This window comes from Geotrypetes seraphini, chromosome 10 (assembly GCF_902459505.1).
Source record: "Geotrypetes seraphini chromosome 10, aGeoSer1.1, whole genome shotgun sequence".
NCBI lineage: Eukaryota > Metazoa > Chordata > Amphibia > Gymnophiona > Dermophiidae > Geotrypetes > Geotrypetes seraphini.
In genome coordinates, this window is record NC_047093.1 from 71,897,161 (window position 1) to 71,917,847 (window position 20,687).

Consider the following 20,687-nt stretch of genomic DNA (forward strand, 5'->3'; position numbering starts at 1 on the left):
AAGGCAGACTATAAATAATAAACTATAAACTTAAATGACAAAAGGCAAGGAAAGGACTAAAAACCAATGCAATCAATATGTTGATTGAATGCTAAAGGAAAGGGTGGGTGGGAAGAGGATAAATTTATTTATTTGATGTTATACTAGAAAGAAATTCAAGTGACGTATTTAATTTTAAATGTTTTATTATTTGTACACTTGTTGTAAGATTAAAAAATGAATAAAGAATTTAAAGAAATATGTTCTGTAACTTGCTGTCACTGAATAGTTTTTCTGGGGTTTATGGGATGTGGAGGGGCATTTTCAATAAGACATCTAAATCTGATTTTGGACTTTTGGGGAAAATATCCAAAACTTCAGTAAAGAAAATGGCCATTTTCAAACCAAAATATATCCAACTTTTTTTTTTTTTTTTTTAAATGGTCATTTCCTAGATGCGTTTATCCTCAATGCTTTTTTTTTTTTTTTTTTTTTAAACCATTTAAAAAAAAAAAGCCCAAATGAAAAATGCCCAAAAAACAGTCATTGGGACATAGGAGCCAGCATTCTTAACAGACATCCTAGCAGAGCAGTAGGTACCATAGAGGCATTGCAGTCAATTTCACATAAAAGGTCCCAAATGCACATCTCACCCTAACCCCCTTACATTGTATGGTAAGTCCTACAAACCTCACACAAAACCTAACTGTATACAACCCAACAACACTTATGTCTGCAGGTGTCACCTATATGTCAGTACAGTAGGTTCTGAGTGGGTTTTGGAAGGCTCACTCTTTCTACCACAAGTGTATTAGTTAGAGTGGGATATGGGCCTGGGTCACTTTCTCTGCAGTCCACTACACCAACCACTAGGCTACTCCAAAGAACTGCTTGCATCTCTACGAAAACTAGTCACAACATCTGAAGCTGTCATACAGGCTGGTATGTACTGTTTCATTCACATCTTTGGTGGGGAAGTGGTGGGTGAGAGGGGGTCAGTGACCACTGGTAGAGTAAGAAGGAGGCCATGTCTTCATGCCTCCAGTGGTCATCTGGTCAGTTTGGCCACCTTTTTGGAACTTACTTCATTAATGAAACAGGTCTACTCTCAAACATCCAAGTTTTGCCCTGGACGTTTTCTGCAATGTTCCATTAGTGTAGAAAAACATCCAAACCATAAGTTCACCCAAAACATGCCCCTTGAAATTTAGACACACTGCAGATAAACTGCATAGAAAACCTAAAATGAGTTTCAAATATGGTAATTTAGACATTTTAGCAAACAAAACGTCCAAATGTCACTTTATTCCATTTCATTGGACGTTTTCTCTTTTGAAAATGAGCCCCATACTATGCTTAAACTCTCCTGGAAGATTTGCTCAAACACATTGTATAAACCACCAACTTAATATGTGTGTGTTGCTAAATTGGCCTCTCAAAATTTACCACTGTGGAGCTGCTAACTTTCTTTTCAAAATTTCACTACCCTCCTAAATTTAAAAGCATAAAAGTGGGTGGCAACAGAGAATTTAGGATGGGGAAAAAATTAGGAACTTAGCACAGATTTTCAGCAACTAGGCACAGAAATCTAGGGAAATGAATGACAGTCCAAAATGTATAAACATAATTTTTTAGATCCTAAATTAAGATTAATTTTCAGATAAAAGCAGGTCGTAAATTTAGAAAGCTAACAGGAGCTCAGATTTTGTTTTTGAATATTAGATCTATCTAGCTATCTATATATACTGTATATACCCAATATTTATATTATACGATAGATAGATAGATAGATAGATAGATTAGAGCTGTACAATTAAAATATTTAATAACAAAGGAAAATGGTAAAACCAGTGGGCATAATTTGAGGTTGAGGGGCGGTAGACTCAAGAGTAATGTTAGGAAATTCTTCTTTATGGAAAGGGTAGTTGATGCGTGGAATGCGCTCTCGAGGGAGGTGGTGGAGAAGAAAAAATGGTGACAGAATTCACACAAAGATGAACACAGAGGATCTCTAATCAGAAAATAATGGGTATACATTGAAGGAACTAAGGCCAGTACTGGGCAGTCTTGCACAGCCTGTGTCTCGTATATGGACATTCAGTTGAAGATGGGCTGGGGAAAGCTTCAATGGCTGGGACGGTTAAGATGGGCTGGAGTGAGCTTTGATGGAGACTCCAGTAGATGGAATCTAAGCACACTATCAGGCAGGGCTCTGGATTTCTGGCCCAGAGATATCTAAGAAAAAGGACCATTTAAACTAAATAATTAATTTATGGAGCATGTATGGTTGGGCAGACTGGATGCACCATTTGGGTCATTATCTGCCATCATTTACTATGTTAATCATGTGATTAATTGCATAAAGCACCCCCTCATATAGCAGACATAAATTCTCAAAAATGGCACATTTCAATTCAATTGTCCCATAGAAAGGAGGTATTTTCAATCCCATTATCCTCCTTACTAAACTAAAAATAAAATCTTATATCCTACCTTTATTATCTGGTGATTTTATCTTTCCAGTCATCTTGTTCTGCATCTCTGGTTCTGGTTCCCTGTGCTCTGTCTATTCACTCTTTCTTTTTTTTTCTCCCCTTTACTTTCTGTCCTATATCCATCTTTCATGATCAACTTTTCTTCCTCCTAGTTTCTTCCTCCTGTCTAGTTTCCATCTCTACTCTTTCCTGCCATTCATGGACACCATCAACTTCCTCCCCTTCCTTTCTTTCCCTTCTGTGGGTACCCTCTCTTCCCTTCTCTCTACCCTCCTCTCCCTCTGTCTGCTCACCATTTCTCCCCTTCCTTCCTCTGTCACCATTTCCCTTGTTTTTCTCCATCCCTATTTCCAGAATCTAGCCTTCTCATATACCACCCTATCTCCCCCATCTGCACCTCTTTCTCCCAGCAAATCTTCCTGTGATCCTACCCTCTCTCTCTCTCCTTCCTCCATCCCTTCATGATGGGGTCTCTCTCTCTATCGCCTCCCTCCCTTCCTGGTTGGGTCTCCATCCCTCTCTCTTTCTCTCTCTCTCCATGGTTAAGTCTCTCCCTCCATGGTTAAGTATCTCTCTCTCCCCTCCCTCCCTGGTTGGGTTTCTCTCTCTTTTCCCTCCCTCCATGGTTGGATCTCTCTCTCTCCTCCCTCCATCTGTGGTTGGGTCTCTCTCTTTCCCTCTTCCCTCCCTCCCTCTGTGGTTGGGTCTCTCTCTTTCCCTCTTCCCTCCCTGCCTACCTGGTTGGGTTTCTCGCTCTCTCTTTCTCTCTTCCCTCCCTCCCTGGTTGGGTCTAACTCCCTCCATCTGTGGTTGGATATATCTGTTCCTATCTCTCCCTCCCTCAGTAGTTTGGTATGTCTTTCTACTTCCTCCCTCCCTCATCTTCTCCCTCCCCCCCCACACCCCCAAAATAGTCAGGTCTCTGTCTTCTTCCTCCCTCCACCCCGTGTCTGTTTGGATTAGTTGCTCTCCTTCCATTCCTCTTACTAACCTTTTATAGTCTGCCGGCAGTGCTAGCGATTAAAGCAGAGAACTGTTGGCAAGCTCGCCTGCTCCACAGCATCTCACAGTCTCTTCAGTCCCTGCTTACACTGAAATAGCTGATGTAACTTCCTGTTCCGCTGTAGCAGAGATTGAAGAGACTGAGAGAGACTGAAACCAGCAAGCTTACTGGTAGTGCTCTGTTTTAATTGCTAGCAGTGCTGGCAGGCTATAAAAGGTTGTTGGGAGGGAGTAGCTATAGTGGAGTGGGGCAAGCAGTGACAGCAAGGCAACTCTCTGGGAGGGGAGGGCGGCGGCAATGGCAGTGGTGACAGGCAGTTCTCCAGGGAAGGATAGTGGCAGCAGCAAGGTGGTTCTCTGGGGTGGGAAATGGCAGCAAAGGCAGCTTTCTGAGGATGGGCGATGGCAGTAGCAATGTCAGCAGCAGCAAAGTAGCTCTGTGTGTGTGGGGGGGGATGGCAGTGGCAGCAACATCAAAGAAAGCACAGTAACTTACAGTAACAAGTGTTATCCAGGGACAGCAGGCAAATATTCTCAAATGTGGGTGATGTCATCCATGGAGCCCCGGTGTGGACACTTTAAATATGCATCGTCACTTTAAGAAAATTTGAAAGTTCGGGATAGCCCGCACCACGCATGCGTGCCTTCCTGCTCTATGTAGGTGCATGGCTCCTCAGTTCAGAAAGCCAGCTAAGAAGCCACCAGGGGAGGTGGGTGGGTTGTGAGAATATCTGTCTGCTGTCCTAGATAACACCTGTTACGGTAAGTAACTGTGCTTTATCCCAGAACAAGCAAGCAGCATATTCTCACATGTGGGTGACCTCCAAGCTAACTAGAATGGGATAGTGGGAGTGCTGGCCTTTTAGGAATGCTGTCTGTCCGAAGTGCCCATCCCATCTGGAAAAAGATTCCAGACAATAATGTGAAGTGAATGTATGTATATAAGGACCAAATAGCAGCTTTGCAGATTTCATCAATAGGAGTAGAGCGAAGAAAAGCTACTGATGCTGTCATAACTTGAACTTTATGGGCTGTGACCTAACTCTCCAGTTGCAGCCCAGCCTGAGCATAATAGAACGATATGCAGGAAACCAACCAGTTGGAAATCGTTCTCTTGGAAACAGGATGCACCAACTTGTTAGGATCAAAGGAGACAGAAAGTTGAGGAGATGTTCTACGCGGCTTTGTTCTGTTGAGATAATAGGCCAAAGCCTCCTTGCAATCCAGAGTGCGAAGAGCCGTTTCTCCTGGATGAGAATGAGGCTTGGGAAAAAATACTGGAAGCACAATCGATTGATTGAGATGAAATTCAGTGACAACTTTTGGTAAGAACTTTGGATGGATATGAAGCACAACTTTGTCATGGTGGAACACTGTAAAAGGTGGGTCCACCACTAGCGCTTGAAGTTCACTGACAGATGGCAGAAGTGAGAGAAATTATAAAAACCACTTTCCAAGAAAAGAATTTGAGATAAGCCATAGACATTGGTTCAAATGGAGGCTTCATCAACTTAGCAAGTGGTTTGAGAGGTGGTTTCACATTAAAAAGTCATTTCATGAAAGTCCTATCACTGCCTTTCAAGTTAGGTCACAGCCCAACTTGAACTGGATGGCTGAAGCGCAAAAAAGGCTCCACCAGTCAACCCACTGGACGGCTGACGAAGGGAAAACAAAAATTGGACTCCTGAAAAGGTGTGTTTTTTTTTTTTAAACCAAGGGAGAAATAAATTAAAATAAAATAGAATAAAAGAACGCATGAGCAGGAAGGCAAGGCAAAAACGAAGAACGTTAAGAAAACGTGACTTCTCCGCGGAAAACTAAGAACAGAGGAGCTGCATGCCTACGACAGGTGGGAAGGCACTCACATATGCGTGGTGTGGGCTATCACAAACTTTCAAATTTTCTTATAGTAGCGATGCACTTTTAAAGTGTCCATACCAGGGCTCCATGGATGATGTCACCCACATGTGAAAATATGCTACCTGCTTGTCCTGGGATAAGAAGCAGTAATACAACATTCCTCCAACGTGTCTTCAGCCCGATTTCACTTCTGTTGGAGCTCACCGGAAGCGCTGTCAGCCAAACCCGTAAATCTCATTAAATGTTTTTGTCGCCTTTAAGCGATTAACACATTTCTTTATCTTACTAGAACACCAAAGACTCATATGATAGAATTAGACTGTTTTTATCTATGCAGAACCTACACAATTATTTCCTTTAGATATTCATTTTTTTAACAGACAAAAGTTTCTTTTATATCAATTAGCATCAAAAAGATGTGCATTTCTTAAGACATGGATAGCCATGTATGTTAATTCAAAACTGCCTCAAAAAATCCTTAGCTAAGCTGGTTATTTCAAGGTGTAAACTACAGACAAAAGAGGCCAGAGGAAGAATGAACTCCACAATTAGGTGAAAGACAAGAGCATTCTACAGAAATGTCTACAACAGTCTCTACAGAAAATTATGAGCAACTACATAAATCTACCCTCTTGCTCTTCACATAGACTCATTAGAGCTATACTGACTCTCTGGGCAGCTATAATTCTGAAGACTGATACCCTGGAATCACCCTGTCAATACCCAACGGTGTGCTGCCTCTCCAACTATCAGTGCCCCTAATATCCCCTCTCTTTAATGGCATTTGCTGACCTTTAATCTGATGCTAGTTTACTCTCATCACTGAAGTGTAAGTCAGAGGGCAATAAAACTGTAACCTGACTGATTCAAAAGGGAAAGCTAAAGTGCCTGGAATAGTGAAGCCAACCTTTTCTCAGGGCTTTCTTAAAAGAGAAAGCCAGAACTAGAAGACAGCTGAAACTAACAATATTTAAAGCTTGTAGCCAGATTTATTGTAGATTTATTCTATGAATGTTAGATTGTCAAATATTTCTGAGCCTGAATCGTTAATGTGAAGAAACAAGAGATGCACTTATTTTAGAGGGATCTGCAGATTCAGATCTGAAGCTGCTTCAGAATTTTTTTTCAGTGAATGATGTGCAACAGATGTGCTCTTTATTCATATAATAATGCAAACTAAAAGAATGAAGAAATGAAGATAATGGAACAGAGTAGGTTCAATCCATGTTAAAATGAAAGAGAAAAAAGTCAGTCTTCTTTTAACAGATGGTATGATGCTGTTTTAGAAAGCTCAAAACATGTCTAATGTTTTAAGGTTTTTTCTGCATTGCATCATCATTTATTATATACCGACGGGTCTTGTTAATTCAGCTCATCTCCAAAAGAAATGACTATTTGCTATGCAAACTGTGAAGTTGTTTTTAGGATAACTTTTTCAAAAATCTGTCTGTCTCAAACAGTAGCTTCTATGTTAAACTGACCAGACCACAAAGAATGTACTTAAAAATTCTCTTATTCTTGGTCTCAACCTAGTCCTCAGGACATATTCAGCCAGTCATGTTTTACCAAGGAGGTAGTGCATGCAAATCTATCTCATGCATATTCATTGAGGATATCCTGAAAACATGACTGAACTACAGGAATATTTATATGAAAAGAAAGCCAAAGGCTAGTGAGGATAACATGATCTTCAGGGTTCCCATTAGGATGCCTGTGATGGCAACAAATAGGAATTTCAGAATGAGTTAACCCAAATTTGCAAGAAAAATTAATCTGCTACTTTACAGTAATGAAATACAACAATTAGATTTCCCATTTTTTCTTCACATCTTCACAACCGAGGATGTTTTGCATTTATTTATATAGCTCTACCAGATGTAAGCAGCACTTTACAGATGCACATAACAGATATTCTGTGCTTTTTGATGCTCACAGTCTACTAAAACAGACAGACGGATTAGAAACGCAGCAAAGACATAGAGCCTTTTAGTTAAAACACTAGGGTCCAATGCAAAGCATGAAGCCTAATGAGAGAGTACCTATCTCCAGGCTGTCTTGAATTCCATTACTGTTTTTTGCTTCAGTCACTTCTATTAGAATGCCATTTCTAGTAAACTTTAGCAGCAGCAAAACAGATAACTAACCACACAGAGTTATTTGCAGATGACATCACCATCATTGTTCCCATTACCTCACTCACTCTAGAAACGGAAAAACTCATCGCATCTATCCTCACCAAGTTAGAACTGTGGACCTCAAAACTCAAATTAAAGTTGAACTCGGAAAAAACCAAAATCTTCCTAGCGAGTCCCTACCATAAATTAACAAACACTTCCCTCAGACTGAATGGGCTAGACTACCCTATCCTACCCACCATAAAAATCCTTGGAGTCATCCTGGACCGCACTCTAACCTTCGATGACCATACCAGTGCCCAGGTGAAAAAATGTTTCTGTACCCTCTGGAAACTGCGCACCATCAAACGTTACTTCGACCACCAAGCCTTTCGTCTACTCGTTCAATCTCTGGTATTAAGCATATTAGACTACTGCAACATTATTTATCTGGGATCCTATAAAAATACCATCAAACGTCTTAGAACAGTCCAAAATGCGGCCGTCCGCCTCATCTATGATCTCAAAAAATACGACCATGTTAGCCCCTACTACACCAAACTCCATTGGCTTCCAGTTGAGGCAAGGATCATCTTTAAGTTCGCCTGCCTCTGTTTCAAAACTCTTACAGGATCTTCCCCAATCTACTTGTCTGAGCACCTTGAAATAGCAGGCCCCTCTCGCACACGAAACGCCCACCTATTCACCTTTCCCTCCCTAAAAGGCTGCCTCTACAAGAGATTCATTGATAGAACCCTAGCATTCCAAGCGGGCAAATGGAACAATTGCCTTACTGCCCTCATTTCCAACTCCCCGCCCTACCACCTGTTCAGGAAGTCACTAAAAACCTACCTCTTCGACAAATTCCGCTAACGCTGCCTTCCCCCCTTCCCTGCACCCTCCTGACCTCGATATGCCTCCATGCCCTCTGACTACGCCCCCCTCCCAAGCCACTATGGCCTCTCTTACTCAATCTCTGTTTTATCTAATTGCCCTGCCTTATCATTGTCTCACATCTAACATCACTGTAAATGTATCACCGCTATAACATGTAACATCGCTGTATATGCACAGCCTCCTCTTCAGTATATGCCTTTTTATTACTGCTATTTATGTAACATCTCTGTAAATGTAACAACACTATAATATGTATCATCGCTGTAAATGTACAGTCTCTTCTATTGTTAACCGCATTGAACTTCCATGGTATTGCGGTATACAAGAATAAAGTTATTATTATTATTATTTAGCTAAAACACAAATTTCTAAATCTCAGCTCATCCGACAAACATCTTTTTTATTGCCTGAACTTTGAGGCAAGGAGTATACTTAGGGCTCCTTTTACAAAGATGCGCTAGCGTTTTTAGCACAAGCACAGGATTAGAGCACATTATAGCGTGTGCTAGCTGAAAAATTACCACCTGCTTAAAAGGAGGCGGTAGCAGCTAGCACATGCGGCATTTTAGCGCAAGCTAAGCGTGAGCTAAAACTACTAGCGTACCTTTGTAAAAGGAGCCCTTAAGGGTAAGTAGGGCATGGAATCTTACTTTTTGGGATCCTGCCAGATACTTGAGATCTGGACTAGCCACTGTTGGAAACAGGATATTGGGCTTGGTGGACCTTTGGAATGACTTATCATGGCAGTTCTTATGTTAGGGAGGTAAAATTCCTAACATCATAAATGATTGCTTCTTGGAGAAACTGGTCCAGGAATTGACATGAGGGGAAGCTATTTTAGATTTGGTCCTTAATGAAATGCAAGGCATAGTACCGGAGGTAACTGCATTGGGTCCGCTGGGAAACAGTGATCATATGATCAAATTTGAGCCTGGAGTGATGTCGCTACAGAAATCTACTATAGCGGCATTTAATTTTCAAAAGGGCGATTACAATAAAATGAGGAAAATGGTTAAAAAGAAGCTAAAGGAATTAGTGGCTAAGATCAGGACTGTAAACCAGGCAAAGATGTTATTTAAAAATACCATTGTGGAAGCCCAGAACAGATGTATTCCACATATTAACAAAGGTGGAAAGAAGAGAAAACGAGAGCCGGTATGATTAAAAGGTGAAGTAAAATAGGTTATTAGAGCCAAAAAAATATCCTTTAAAGAATAGAAAAAGGATCCAAATGAAGAAAATAAAAAGAGACATATGCACTGGCAAGTTAGATGATGCAAACCATTGATAAAGAAAGCTAGGAAAGAATATGAAGAGAAGCTTGACACAGAGGCAAAAATTCATAGTAACAATATTTTTAGGTACATCAGAAGCAGAAAACCTGTGAGAGAATCCGTGGGATCGATGGATGATCAAGGAGCAAAAGAGGCACTCAGGGAAGATAAGGCCATAGCAGAAAAACTGAATGAATTATTTGCTTTGGTCTTTACAGAAGAAGATGTAAGAAATCTACCTGAACTATTAATGGTTTTCAAGGGTAATGATGTGGAGGAAGTGAAAGAAATCTTGGAGGATCTTGAAGATGAACTAAGCCAAACTGACAAGTTAAAAAGTGATAAATCACCTGGACTGGATGGTATACATCCCAGGGTACTAAAATAACTCAAACATGAAATTGCTGCCATGCTGTTAGTAATTTGTAACCTATCACTAAAATCATCTGTAGTACATGAAGACTGAGGGTAGCCAATGTTATACTGATTTTCAAAAAGGATTCCAGGGGAGATCTGAAAAACTATAGACCAGTAAGCCTGACTTCAGTGCTGGGTAATAGTGGAAACAATTATAAAAAAATGGGATGGAGTCAGCATTGGTTGAGCCAAGGGAGATCATGCCTCACCAATTTGCTTGACTTCTTTGAAAGTGTGAATAAACATGTGGATAAAGGTGAGCCGGTTGATGTAAGAACATAAGAAGTTGCCTTCACTGGGTCAGACCAGAGGTCCATCGCGCCCAGCGGTCCGCTCCCGTGGTGGCTCATCAGGCCTATGACCTGTGAAGTGGTCCCTGACTATTCCTATAACCTACCTCTACTTCTATCTGTACCCCTCAATCCCCTTAACCTTTAGATTTTCAAAGAGCATTAAAGTTCCTCATGAGAGGCTCCTGAGAAAATTAAAGAGTCATGGGATAGGAAGCAATGTTCAGTTGTGGATCAGGAATTGATTATCGGATAGAAAACAGAGGGTAGGGTTAAATGGTCATTTTTCTCAATGGAGGAGGGTAAACAGTGGAGTGCCACAGGGATCTATACTGGAACCAGTGCTATTTTATTTATAAATGATCTGGAAATTGGAATGATGAGTGAAGTGATTAAATTTGCAGAGGACACTAAACTGTTCAAAGTTGTTAAAATGCATGCGGACTGTGAAAAATTGCAAGCAGAAATTGTAAGACTGAGCATCCAAATGGCAGATGAAAGTTAATGTGGACAAATGCAAAGTGAAGAATAACCCAAATCATAGTTACCAGATGCTAAGGTCCACTTTGGGGATTAGCGCCCAAGAAAAAGATCTGGGTGCCATTGTAGTCATGATGAAACCTTCTGCCCAATAGGAGGAAATATTTTTTTCACTCAGAGAATAGTTAGGCTCTGGAACATGTTGCCAGAGGTTGTGGTAAGGGTGGTTAACATAACTGGTTTTAAGAAAGGTTTGGAAAATTTACTGGAGGAAAAGTCCATAGTCTGTTATTGAGACAGACATGGGGGAAGCCACTTCTTGCCCTGGAATGTTGCTACACCAGGTATTAGTGACCTGAATTGGCCACCGTGAAGACAGGCTACTGGACTAGATGGACCATTGGTCTGATCCAGTAAGGCTGTTCTTATGTTCTTAACATTACAGTTGTGAGGAAGAGATGTCACCAGCCAGATATTATTCAATTAATTGAGCTTTATTTGATCTGGACTCAACACGGCCAGTGTATCAGCAAATGTGCCTTTTTCAAGAATCAACCCAGGGTCTTTAGTTATCTTGGAGTGGCTCAATTAATTGAATAATATCCTGGCTGGTGACATCTCTTCCTCATGACTCTTGTGTTTGGATTTTCGCCTTTGTTGTAGAGTTGCCGATTTGGTTTCATTTCTGCAATTCTTACTTATCATAAGATTTGCCATACTGGGACAGACCGAAGGTCCATCAAGCCTAGTAACCTGTTTGTAACAGTGGCCAACTCAGATTGCAAGTACCTGGCAAGATCCCACAGAATAAGACAGATTTTATGCTACTTATCGAGGAATTAGTAGTAGATTTCCCCAAGTCCATTTTAATAATGGTTTATGGGCTTTTTTTTAGGAACTTATCCAAACTTTTTTTAAACCTAGCTAAGCTAACTGCTTTCACCACATTCTCAGGCAACTAATCCTAGAGTTTAATTATATGCTGGGTGAAGAAATGTGTTCTTATGGAAAAGGGTCTCCTTACTGCAGGGACACCTTGTCTGAGGAAAACAGAAAGAGGTCACAAGATTTTTCTTTTTTTGTAATGATCTAAATGCCTTCTTTTTATGTTTATATTTTCCAAGACAGAGTGCAGGGCATTATTATTACTTTCATATGACAGCTCATAACAAACTAGAAAAGATACAAAAATTAGAAGAGCACTGAACCAGTTTTAGAAATTTTTCCTTTCCTTTTCCTACTTCACTATCTGAAGGTGTCCTACCACTGTCTAACCAGCCAATCGGGACGACGTTTTTAGAACAAAAGCTCCTGAGGCAGGCTGCCTACATTGGAGGCACCTCCAGGAGCCTAGGGAGGCACACTTGCCCGCCTAAGTTCGCCTAAGGCTAGGCACAGGCGTGGTTTGGTCTGGAAGTAGAGCTAGGCGACTGTACGCATCTCCCTAGGCTAGCGGGAGATGCATACAATGTAGGTCAACAAACTGTAAGTAGACGTGGCCGCTGCTTATTGCGGCAAGATATCTCCCTGCTGTAGCCGCCCGTCCCACCTGAACAATCGCCAGCAGGAGAGATGCCCAATCCCTCCTGATGGAACCAATCCCGCCCCCCACCCCCATAGATCGTGGCAGGAGGGACGCCAATCCCTCCTGCTGGAAACCCCCCCAAACAAAAGCATCAGGAGGGAAGTTCAGTCCCTACTGCCCAGAACACCCCCCCACTCCCTGAACAAAAGTGGCAGGAGGGATGACCAGTCCCTCCTGCCTGGAACACCCCCCAGAACGAAAGCAGCAGGAGGGATGCCCAGTCCCTCCTGCCTGGAACCCCCCCCCAAATGAAAGTGGCAGGAGGAATTCCCAATCCCTCCTGCCGGAACTCCCCATCCCCACCTCTGTAGATCATGCTGCCGCCCCTCCCAGACCCCCCCACAGCACCCAACCCCCCCCCCCCCCCGATCCTCCTCTAACCTTGTAGGAAGGCTGGATGGGTCTTCTCTCAGTTCATCCGGCCGGACCACCTCCATCTGAATGAGGCAGGCTTGCCCATTCCTGGTGCATTGTAGGATGCACCAGGGAGGGGCCTAAGGGCCTGATTGGCCCAGGTGCCTAAGGCTCCACACATAGGAGGGGCCTTAGACACCTGGGCCAACCGGAATCTTAGGTTGGCCCATGTGCCCAAGGCCCCTCCCATGGGCAGGGCCAACCTAAGATTCCCCTTTGGGAGGGGCCTAAAGATTCCCCATGGGCAGGGCCAACCCTAGATTCCAGATAGCCCAGATGCCTAAGGCCCCTCCTATGGGCAGGGCCTTAGGTGCCTGGGTCAATCAGGCCCCTCCCCGGTGCATCCCATAATGCACCGGGAAGGGGCAGGCCCACCTCATTCAGACGGAGGCGGGCCTGTCAGACAGTTGGAGGGAAGACACATCCAGCCAGCCTTCCTACAAGGTTAGAGGGAGGTCTGGGGGGGTTCGGGTGGGGTGGGCGGGCCCAGGTAGTGGACAATCTACAGAGGAGTGGGGTTCCAGCAGGAGGGATTGGACATCCCTCCTGCTGCTTTCGTTTGGGGGGCTTCCGGGCAGGAGGGACTGGGCAGCCGAAGTTGCAGCTGATAAATTTATCGCAGCAGGGAAATCCCTTGCCGCGATAAGCTCAGCAGCCGCGTCTACTTACAACCCGATTCTCTTACCGGCATCTGTAACATGGACATCAGTTAGAGAATCGGGTTCACTTTAGGTGCGATTCTGTATAGGACACCCGTTTGCTTCTGAGACCGGGCATCCTATATATAATCTGGGGTTTAGGGGGGAATTTATCAACCAGCGCTAACTGTGTTAGCTTGTGCTAAACACTAAAGATGCCCATTATATTCTTATTAATGTTTAGTGCGTGCTAACACAGTAGCGCCCTTTGATGAATTCCGCTCTTATTCTCTGATTTTACATTGCTTCTTTTATTATTTAAAACTCACTGCCCAATATTAATATTCCACCAAATAGCAAAATGTGTTATTCAGTGCAACTCTAGTTTAAAGATCAGAAATCATTCAGCGTGACATATAATAAGATACATCACTGGAGTTCATTTTTTGGTTACTCAGAAGCTTGTGACAAGACTTTAAAGATCTTTTTTTTTATTCTAGGGTTTCCTTTTACTCTTTTGAGCTTTCAGTTCAACTGGAACCATTCTCTCCTGAGCTTCAAGGGTATGCTCTATTAAAAAAAATAAATTTAACCCTCCTCACACTATTCCATATGTACTGGTGATCATTCTTGTACATGCATCACAGACTATAGTTTTCTCTAAAATCTAGTATTTGTTCACTCTGACCACTAAGTTCTCACTATTGTTCAGTGGGGAACATCCCTTACACCCCTTTCAAAGCGTGTAGGGTTGCTCACACAGGGCTTTTGAAACCTATACCAGGGACCCCACCTCTAGACATAAATAGGACATACTGAGTTTCCACTGCATACAAATTTGACTCATGCATATTCATTGTGAATATTTTAAAAACCCAACTAAATGAAGAGTTCATAAGATAGGTGTGGGAAGCTCTGCTCTAAACTACTTCGCCCTGGCTGGCTTGGTGCAAATTCAAATCAAGATGTAATACAAACTTCCTAGTGGAATATAATGAGATTACAGTATATGCAGTTTATTAACACAATTGAAAAACACTACCATTAAGAAAAATTGGGAATGATAAAACCTACTTAGTGCCAACACTGGAAAAAATATTAATTATAACTTGATTTCAAATTGATGTTTACAAACATTTTTAAGAGGTACAGTCTATTTTTCAAGTCACTCAGTCTTGATCATCTTGACATGTTCTACCATTAAACATGCTTCAGGGTTTTACACAACATGTAAAATAATTAACACATTATTAACACACTAACCAAAACATGTTCTACAATATCCAGGCGAACAGCAAAATAACTAGCTACTTATGCAGAAGTACCCCATGGCATTTGTCAATATAAATCTGATTTTAGAGGTTAAAGAAACAATGCAAAGATATATATTTGCTTTGTTAACATAGACTAATGCCACACAAGCAGCCCTGTTACAAACATATTCTGTAAATCAGTGCTAAGGTTAACAAAGTTTCCTTCCTTGGACCAGAAGGAGATACGGACAAACCACTGGAAGAGATCCCAAAACAACTACCCAGGAACAACACCCAAAGACCCACTCAGTGTGTGAACCAGTTGAGTGGAGTGGACTAACTGGGAGGTGGAAATGGCCCGGAGTTTGCTCAGTAGAATTTCCCAGGTCACCTCTTCCTCTTAATACATTGACACGCTGCCGCCACCACCACTAGGAACACCTCACCGGGTAGGCCAGCAATGCTATAAACTTTATAAAACACATTATTATATTTTCTTATAAAGCACATATTTTAACTGAACTCTCTGACATCCTCAGCCTTTCCATTCACAAAAATAGAAGGAAGAAAAGTTCCCATTTCCTGTTGTCTCATGTCCCCGGCCTATACAATATTTTTCTTCTGCAGAGTGCAGACCCTTCAAAAATCTGACCAAATCTTCATTTCACTTGCATTATAAAGTACTGAGGATGCCATCTCTCCCCAATCCCAGGTCCTAAAGTCTAAGACAGTAGCGCAAACTAGTGCTGCCAGATTCAGGAAAAAAAATTTCGATTCGATTCAGCCTATTGAATTGGTTTATCGATTCGATTTTCCTGCCCAATTGGGTGTTTTTTTCAAACATCCTGGTGGGTTTATTTTATAGCTTTTTCACCCCCCTTTGGCTTCTCCTAACCACACTGGCGCTGTGGTGTAAATAAAATAAAGAAACAAAAAGGACTTTTCCTCTCTCTGTTAAATCCTAGCTCACGTTTGCGGTCTAACACCAGCTCTGGCAGGATACACATTTCAAATCTGACATATTGTAATCACAAAACAGAAAATAAAATTAGTTTTTCTACCTTTTTGTTGTCTGGTTATTTTTCAGATCTTGTTGGTCCAAGGCTCTGGTTGTCTTCTGATAACTTGCTTGCCAGGGTCTCCTTCTTTCTTCTTTCTCCATGCTAACCATCCATCTGCCATCTCTGTCCTCCCCTTCCGTTTCCCTTCCCTCCCCCGGATGTCTGGCATCTTTCCCTTTTTTGTCTCCCTCCACAGATCCACCTTTTCTTAACTACCCTTTCATCCAGCAGCTCTCCCTCCTTCCCCACCACCCCAGGGTCCACCATCTCTCCCTTTCTTTTCCCAACTACCCTCCTAACCAGTATCTCTATCCCCCCCTCCACACCATCCCTTGTGTCCAACTTCTCTCCCTTTCTGTTCCTTCCCTCCCTAAAACCCATGTCCATCATCTCTCTCTCTCTCTCTCTCTCTCTTTTCAGACCCATTATTTCTTCCCACCCCTCCCCCTTCCCTCCGTTTACTTCTACACTAGGGCCCCCCTTCCCCTGAAGGCCTGTCCCCCCTTAAAGGTCTGCATCCCACCCCTGAAGGCCTGTCCCCCCCTTGAAGGTCTGCCTGCCTGCTCCCCTTGAAGGCCTGCCCCCCCTGAAGGCCTCACCCCCCTTGAAGGCCTGCACCCCCCCTGAAGGTCTGCACCCCCCCGAAGGCCTGTCCTCCCCCCTTGAAGGCCTGCCTGCCTGTTCCCCTTGAAGGCCTGCCCCCCTGAAGGCCTGTCCCCCCCTTGAAGGCCTGCACCCCCCCCCCCGAAGGCCTGCACCCCTCCCAAAGGCCTGCATCCCACCGAAGGCCTACACCCCCCTCGAAGGCCTGTCCCCCCCCCTTGAAGGCCTGCCTGCCTGATGCCCTTGAAGGCCTGTCCCCCCCTTGAAGGCCTACACCCCCCGAAGGCCTACACCCCCCCGAAGGCCTACACCTCCCTCGAAGGCCTGCACCCCCCCTGAAGGCCTGCACCCCCCCTTGAAGGCCTGCACCCCCCCGAAGGCCTACCCCCCTCAAAGGCCTGTCCCCCCCTTGAAGGCCTGCTTGCCTCCCTCCTTGAAGGCCTGCCTGCCTGTTCCCCGCTTGAAAGCCTGTCCCCCCTTGAAGGCCTGTGCTCTCCCTGGAAGGCCTGTCCCTCACCTAAGGCCTGCACCCCCCCCCCCGACGGCCTGCCTGTCCCCCTTTAAGGTCCCCCCCTCCAAAGGCCTGCACTCCCCTGAAGGCCGGTCCCCCCCTTGAAGGCCTGCCTGCATGTCCCCTCCTTGAAGGCCTGTCCCCCCCCTTGAAGGCCTGTCCCCCCCTTTGAAGGCCTGCATCCCCTTGAAGGTCTGCACCCCCAAAGTCCTGCACCCCCCCGAAGGCCTGCACCCCCCCGAAGGCCTGCCTGTCCCCCCCCTTGAAGGCCTGTTCCCCCTTGAAGGCCTGCCTGCCACCCCCCTCCCCCTTGAAAGCCTGCCTGCCTGCCTGCCCGCCCGCCCCACCCCGAAGGACCGCTCGCCCCCCTGGCCTCCCCGCACCACCTATGAAGCAGCACTACCTATGCTCCCGACCTTGCCGTTCAATCCCCCCCCACCACCCCCGAAGGACCGCTCGCCCCACTGACCTTCCTGCACCACCTATGAAGCAGCCACAGCAGAATCGCTACATCAGCGATCCCTGCGCTGCTTAGGCGCTGCTTCCTGCGCCACGATCCCGCCCCTCCTCTGACATCAGAGGAGGGGCGGGACCGCGGCGCAGGAAGCAGCGCCTAAGCAGCGCAAGGATCGCTGACGTCGCGATTCTTCTGCGGCTGCTTCATAGATGGTGCAGGAAGGTCAGTGGAGCGAGCGGTCCTTTGGGGGTGGGGGGGAATGAGCGGCAAGGCCGGGAGCACCCCCTCAGGGCTGGCACCCGGGGCGGACCGCCCCCCCCCCCCCCCCCCCCCCCCCCTTGGTACGCCACTGCTTGTTAGGAATATGTCTACATTAAAATAATCTTTATGTTGAAACTGAATTGCCGGCCTGAGAAGGAAGACAGGCTTTATTGTATGTGTTGTGACTCTAACTACACGAATAAAGGATTTGTTTTGCTGCCTTTAAAACTGTGGTTTGGTTGTGTATTTAAAGGCCCAAAGCCCAGTGTGCTTGCTTATGCTATCTCGAATGTACTATCATTGACAAGTAGGTCTGTGAGAGCTGTATATTTTTCTGCTCTGTCCTTTGAGGATACCATACAATATATAAGGAAGATCATAGATGACCTGAGTATGTGGACACAGAAAATTTTTCTCAAGCTTAACAAACTGAAGACAAAGGTTTTCTGGTTTGGCAGTTACAACTCATTGCTACATACTGAATTGGTGCTAACAATAGGGGAAAACAATCTTAAAAATCAAGAGAACATCTAAAGTTTTGGGCGTTATTATCGATTCTGACCTTTAGCTTTGCTGACCAGATTAATTCCTTGGTTAAGAAAGATCAGTTTTAAGTTACAGGACAGTTGCATAAGCATTTCTACTTCCTTACTTGGATTACTGCAATTCACTATACTGTGGTATAACAGTGGAAGCTGGAGCGGCCCGCTTCCCTAATGCTTACATTTTTTACCTACCCTTCAAACCCTTATCCAACCCCAATGAGACACGTAAACCTGTGTAGAGAAACCTGGCCGCAGCCCTGTTTATTGTAAAATAAACATTTAAATAACATTTAACATATATAAATAACATATTACAAACAGCATTAAATAACAGTTTATCCAATTAAACCAGCACAATGGTATCACCATTGTGACCCTGATCCCGAGCTACCAACTCAGATGTGAATGGCCCCCGACCCTGCTGTCTAAGCAAGGGTCCGAGGGGTGGCATGTCCCCACATGCCCCATTGTCAAGGATCATCCGACCCACCAGGCACGGCTCCCATAATCATCCCATGATGAGACCAGCCACCAGTAGCTCGGGATACCGCCAACCTGAAACCCAACACTTCCCCCCCCCCTTGTACTAGCGGGCGGGAGGGCGGGAAAGCTGCCTCAGATGACCGGAAACTGTTAAGGTCCTCCGAGAGCCTTCCTATTTATACCCCTACCCACCCTACCCTGCGCCCGCAACTCTACCCTATCGGAGGTCAATCCCACGGTGGGAAAGACCTCCTCCCTTACAATTTAAATGACTTCCTATCTTAACCCCCACAGCTCCGTGTTAGAGCCACTTGTCGAGACAAGCTCTCGGGCTTTATATTAACAGAAAAAAGTACAAGAGGTCCCAACTGCTGCAAAATACAGCAGCCAGACCAATCTTTCAACTGAACCAATTTGAGAGAGTTAGTCCATTGCTGAGGGAGTTACACTGGCTATCCATTAAAAAGAGAATTGAATTGAAGGATGCTTATATGGTCCATAAAGCAATATATGGAGAAAACTCCAATAGACTATTCTCTAAGATCACAATTACAAGTTCCTTTTATAGTTCAAGATCAACACAATGTTTCAAGTTGGCCCCTCCTCCTTTACATGCTCGTCAGAAAAAGATACATGAATCTACTTCGAATTTCAAGGCTCCAAAGTTTAGAATAATCTGCCACCATGTTTACATCACAGGACTCACATTACCAATTCAGGAAAATGTTAAATACTGTACATACCTCTTCTGTTGACCATATTTAGAGGTTTAAGAATCTAATTGTAAACCGCTTGGAATCTTTGATGAAACTTGCAGGATATAAGAAACTGTATAGTATGGTATGAAATTTTGTCTTAGAACGTAGAACAATTACATTCCTGAGTTTTGGATTGTTCTGAACTTTATATTGCTATATGTCTGTATTTCTCTTACCCATGCATACACACAAACTATTGATTTCATGTACAAAAATCTGTTTCCTAATAGGAACTCCATTAAACCATAGTACTTTTTAAGTTATATTTGTTTATTTATTTCTGCAGCCTAATAACTTGGGAATAGGGCTCTTTGGGGCACTTTTAGAAAGTCGCAATAGTGATTCCCTCATGGGAAATGCACCGAAACCCATAAGAATTGAATGGGCTTCAGTGCATATGCTTCAGGGGAATCATAAAAGGGGCCCTTAATGTCATTTGTACCTTCTTTGCAACTGTTCTTCTGAAATATTGCTGAATTTGTTGTTTCTTAACATATACACACACACACACACACACACACATATATATATATATATATATATATTCATTCTTTTCTTTTTTCTTTTTTAGAAAGTGATCAGTTTTTTTAATTGGTTTTGCACAGTAATCCACTTTACTCCTACATCTTTTCAATGTTTTCCTTCTTATATTTGCCCTTCTCCTTGCCAACTTGGTGAGATTTGGCTTTGCGTTCTAGGATCTTCTTGCGATCCTTGTCCAATTTTAACCTGGTGATCACCTTACTGGGGTGAATACCAACACAGACTGTGGTACCATTGGCTTTTTGTACACGTTCAATGTAGATAACATACTTTTTTCTGTATACTTGGACTACTTTGCTGATCTGCTGACCTTTATAATGTCCTCGAACGACCTGGACTTCATCATCCTTTCGAATGGGCATAGAGCGGACATTGTATTTCTGTCTTAGCTCCTTAGATAAAGGGGAGGACATAATCTTCCTACGAACATGAGAAGGAGCATTGAAGTGCCTTTTACGGTTCTTGCTGCAGTCAGAGGTTACAAATGGACTGAACTTCATGATGGCCAGGCCCTCAGTCCACTATGACTGCCGGAAAAGAGTATTCATTCTTTTCCATATGTGATATACATATGTATATATATAAACATGATGACAGATAAAGCCAAATGGTCCATCCAGTGTGCCCATTCGCAATATCCACTATCTCCTCCTCTCCCTAAGAGATCCCACATGCCTGTCCCACACTTTCTTGAATTCAGATAGTCTTTGTCTTCACCACCTCTACGGGGAGACTATTCCACAGATGTACCACAATTTCTATTTAAA

The 20,687-nt window shown here is 43.7% G+C and overlaps 2 protein-coding genes across 4 annotated transcripts in view; both read right to left on the reverse strand.

The window, feature by feature from the left end:
* Nucleotides 1-20,687, reverse strand: part of PBX3 (PBX homeobox 3) — a 426,198-nt gene that overhangs the window by 150,270 nt on the left and 255,241 nt on the right. The gene's annotated exons all lie outside the window — the stretch shown is intronic.
* On the reverse strand, nt 19,998-20,428 carry LOC117367504 (60S ribosomal protein L26-like). Its single transcript, XM_033960086.1, has one exon. The coding sequence runs from the start codon at nt 20,418-20,420 to the stop codon at nt 19,998-20,000; it is 423 nt and encodes a 140-aa protein (XP_033815977.1). The 5' UTR covers nt 20,421-20,428.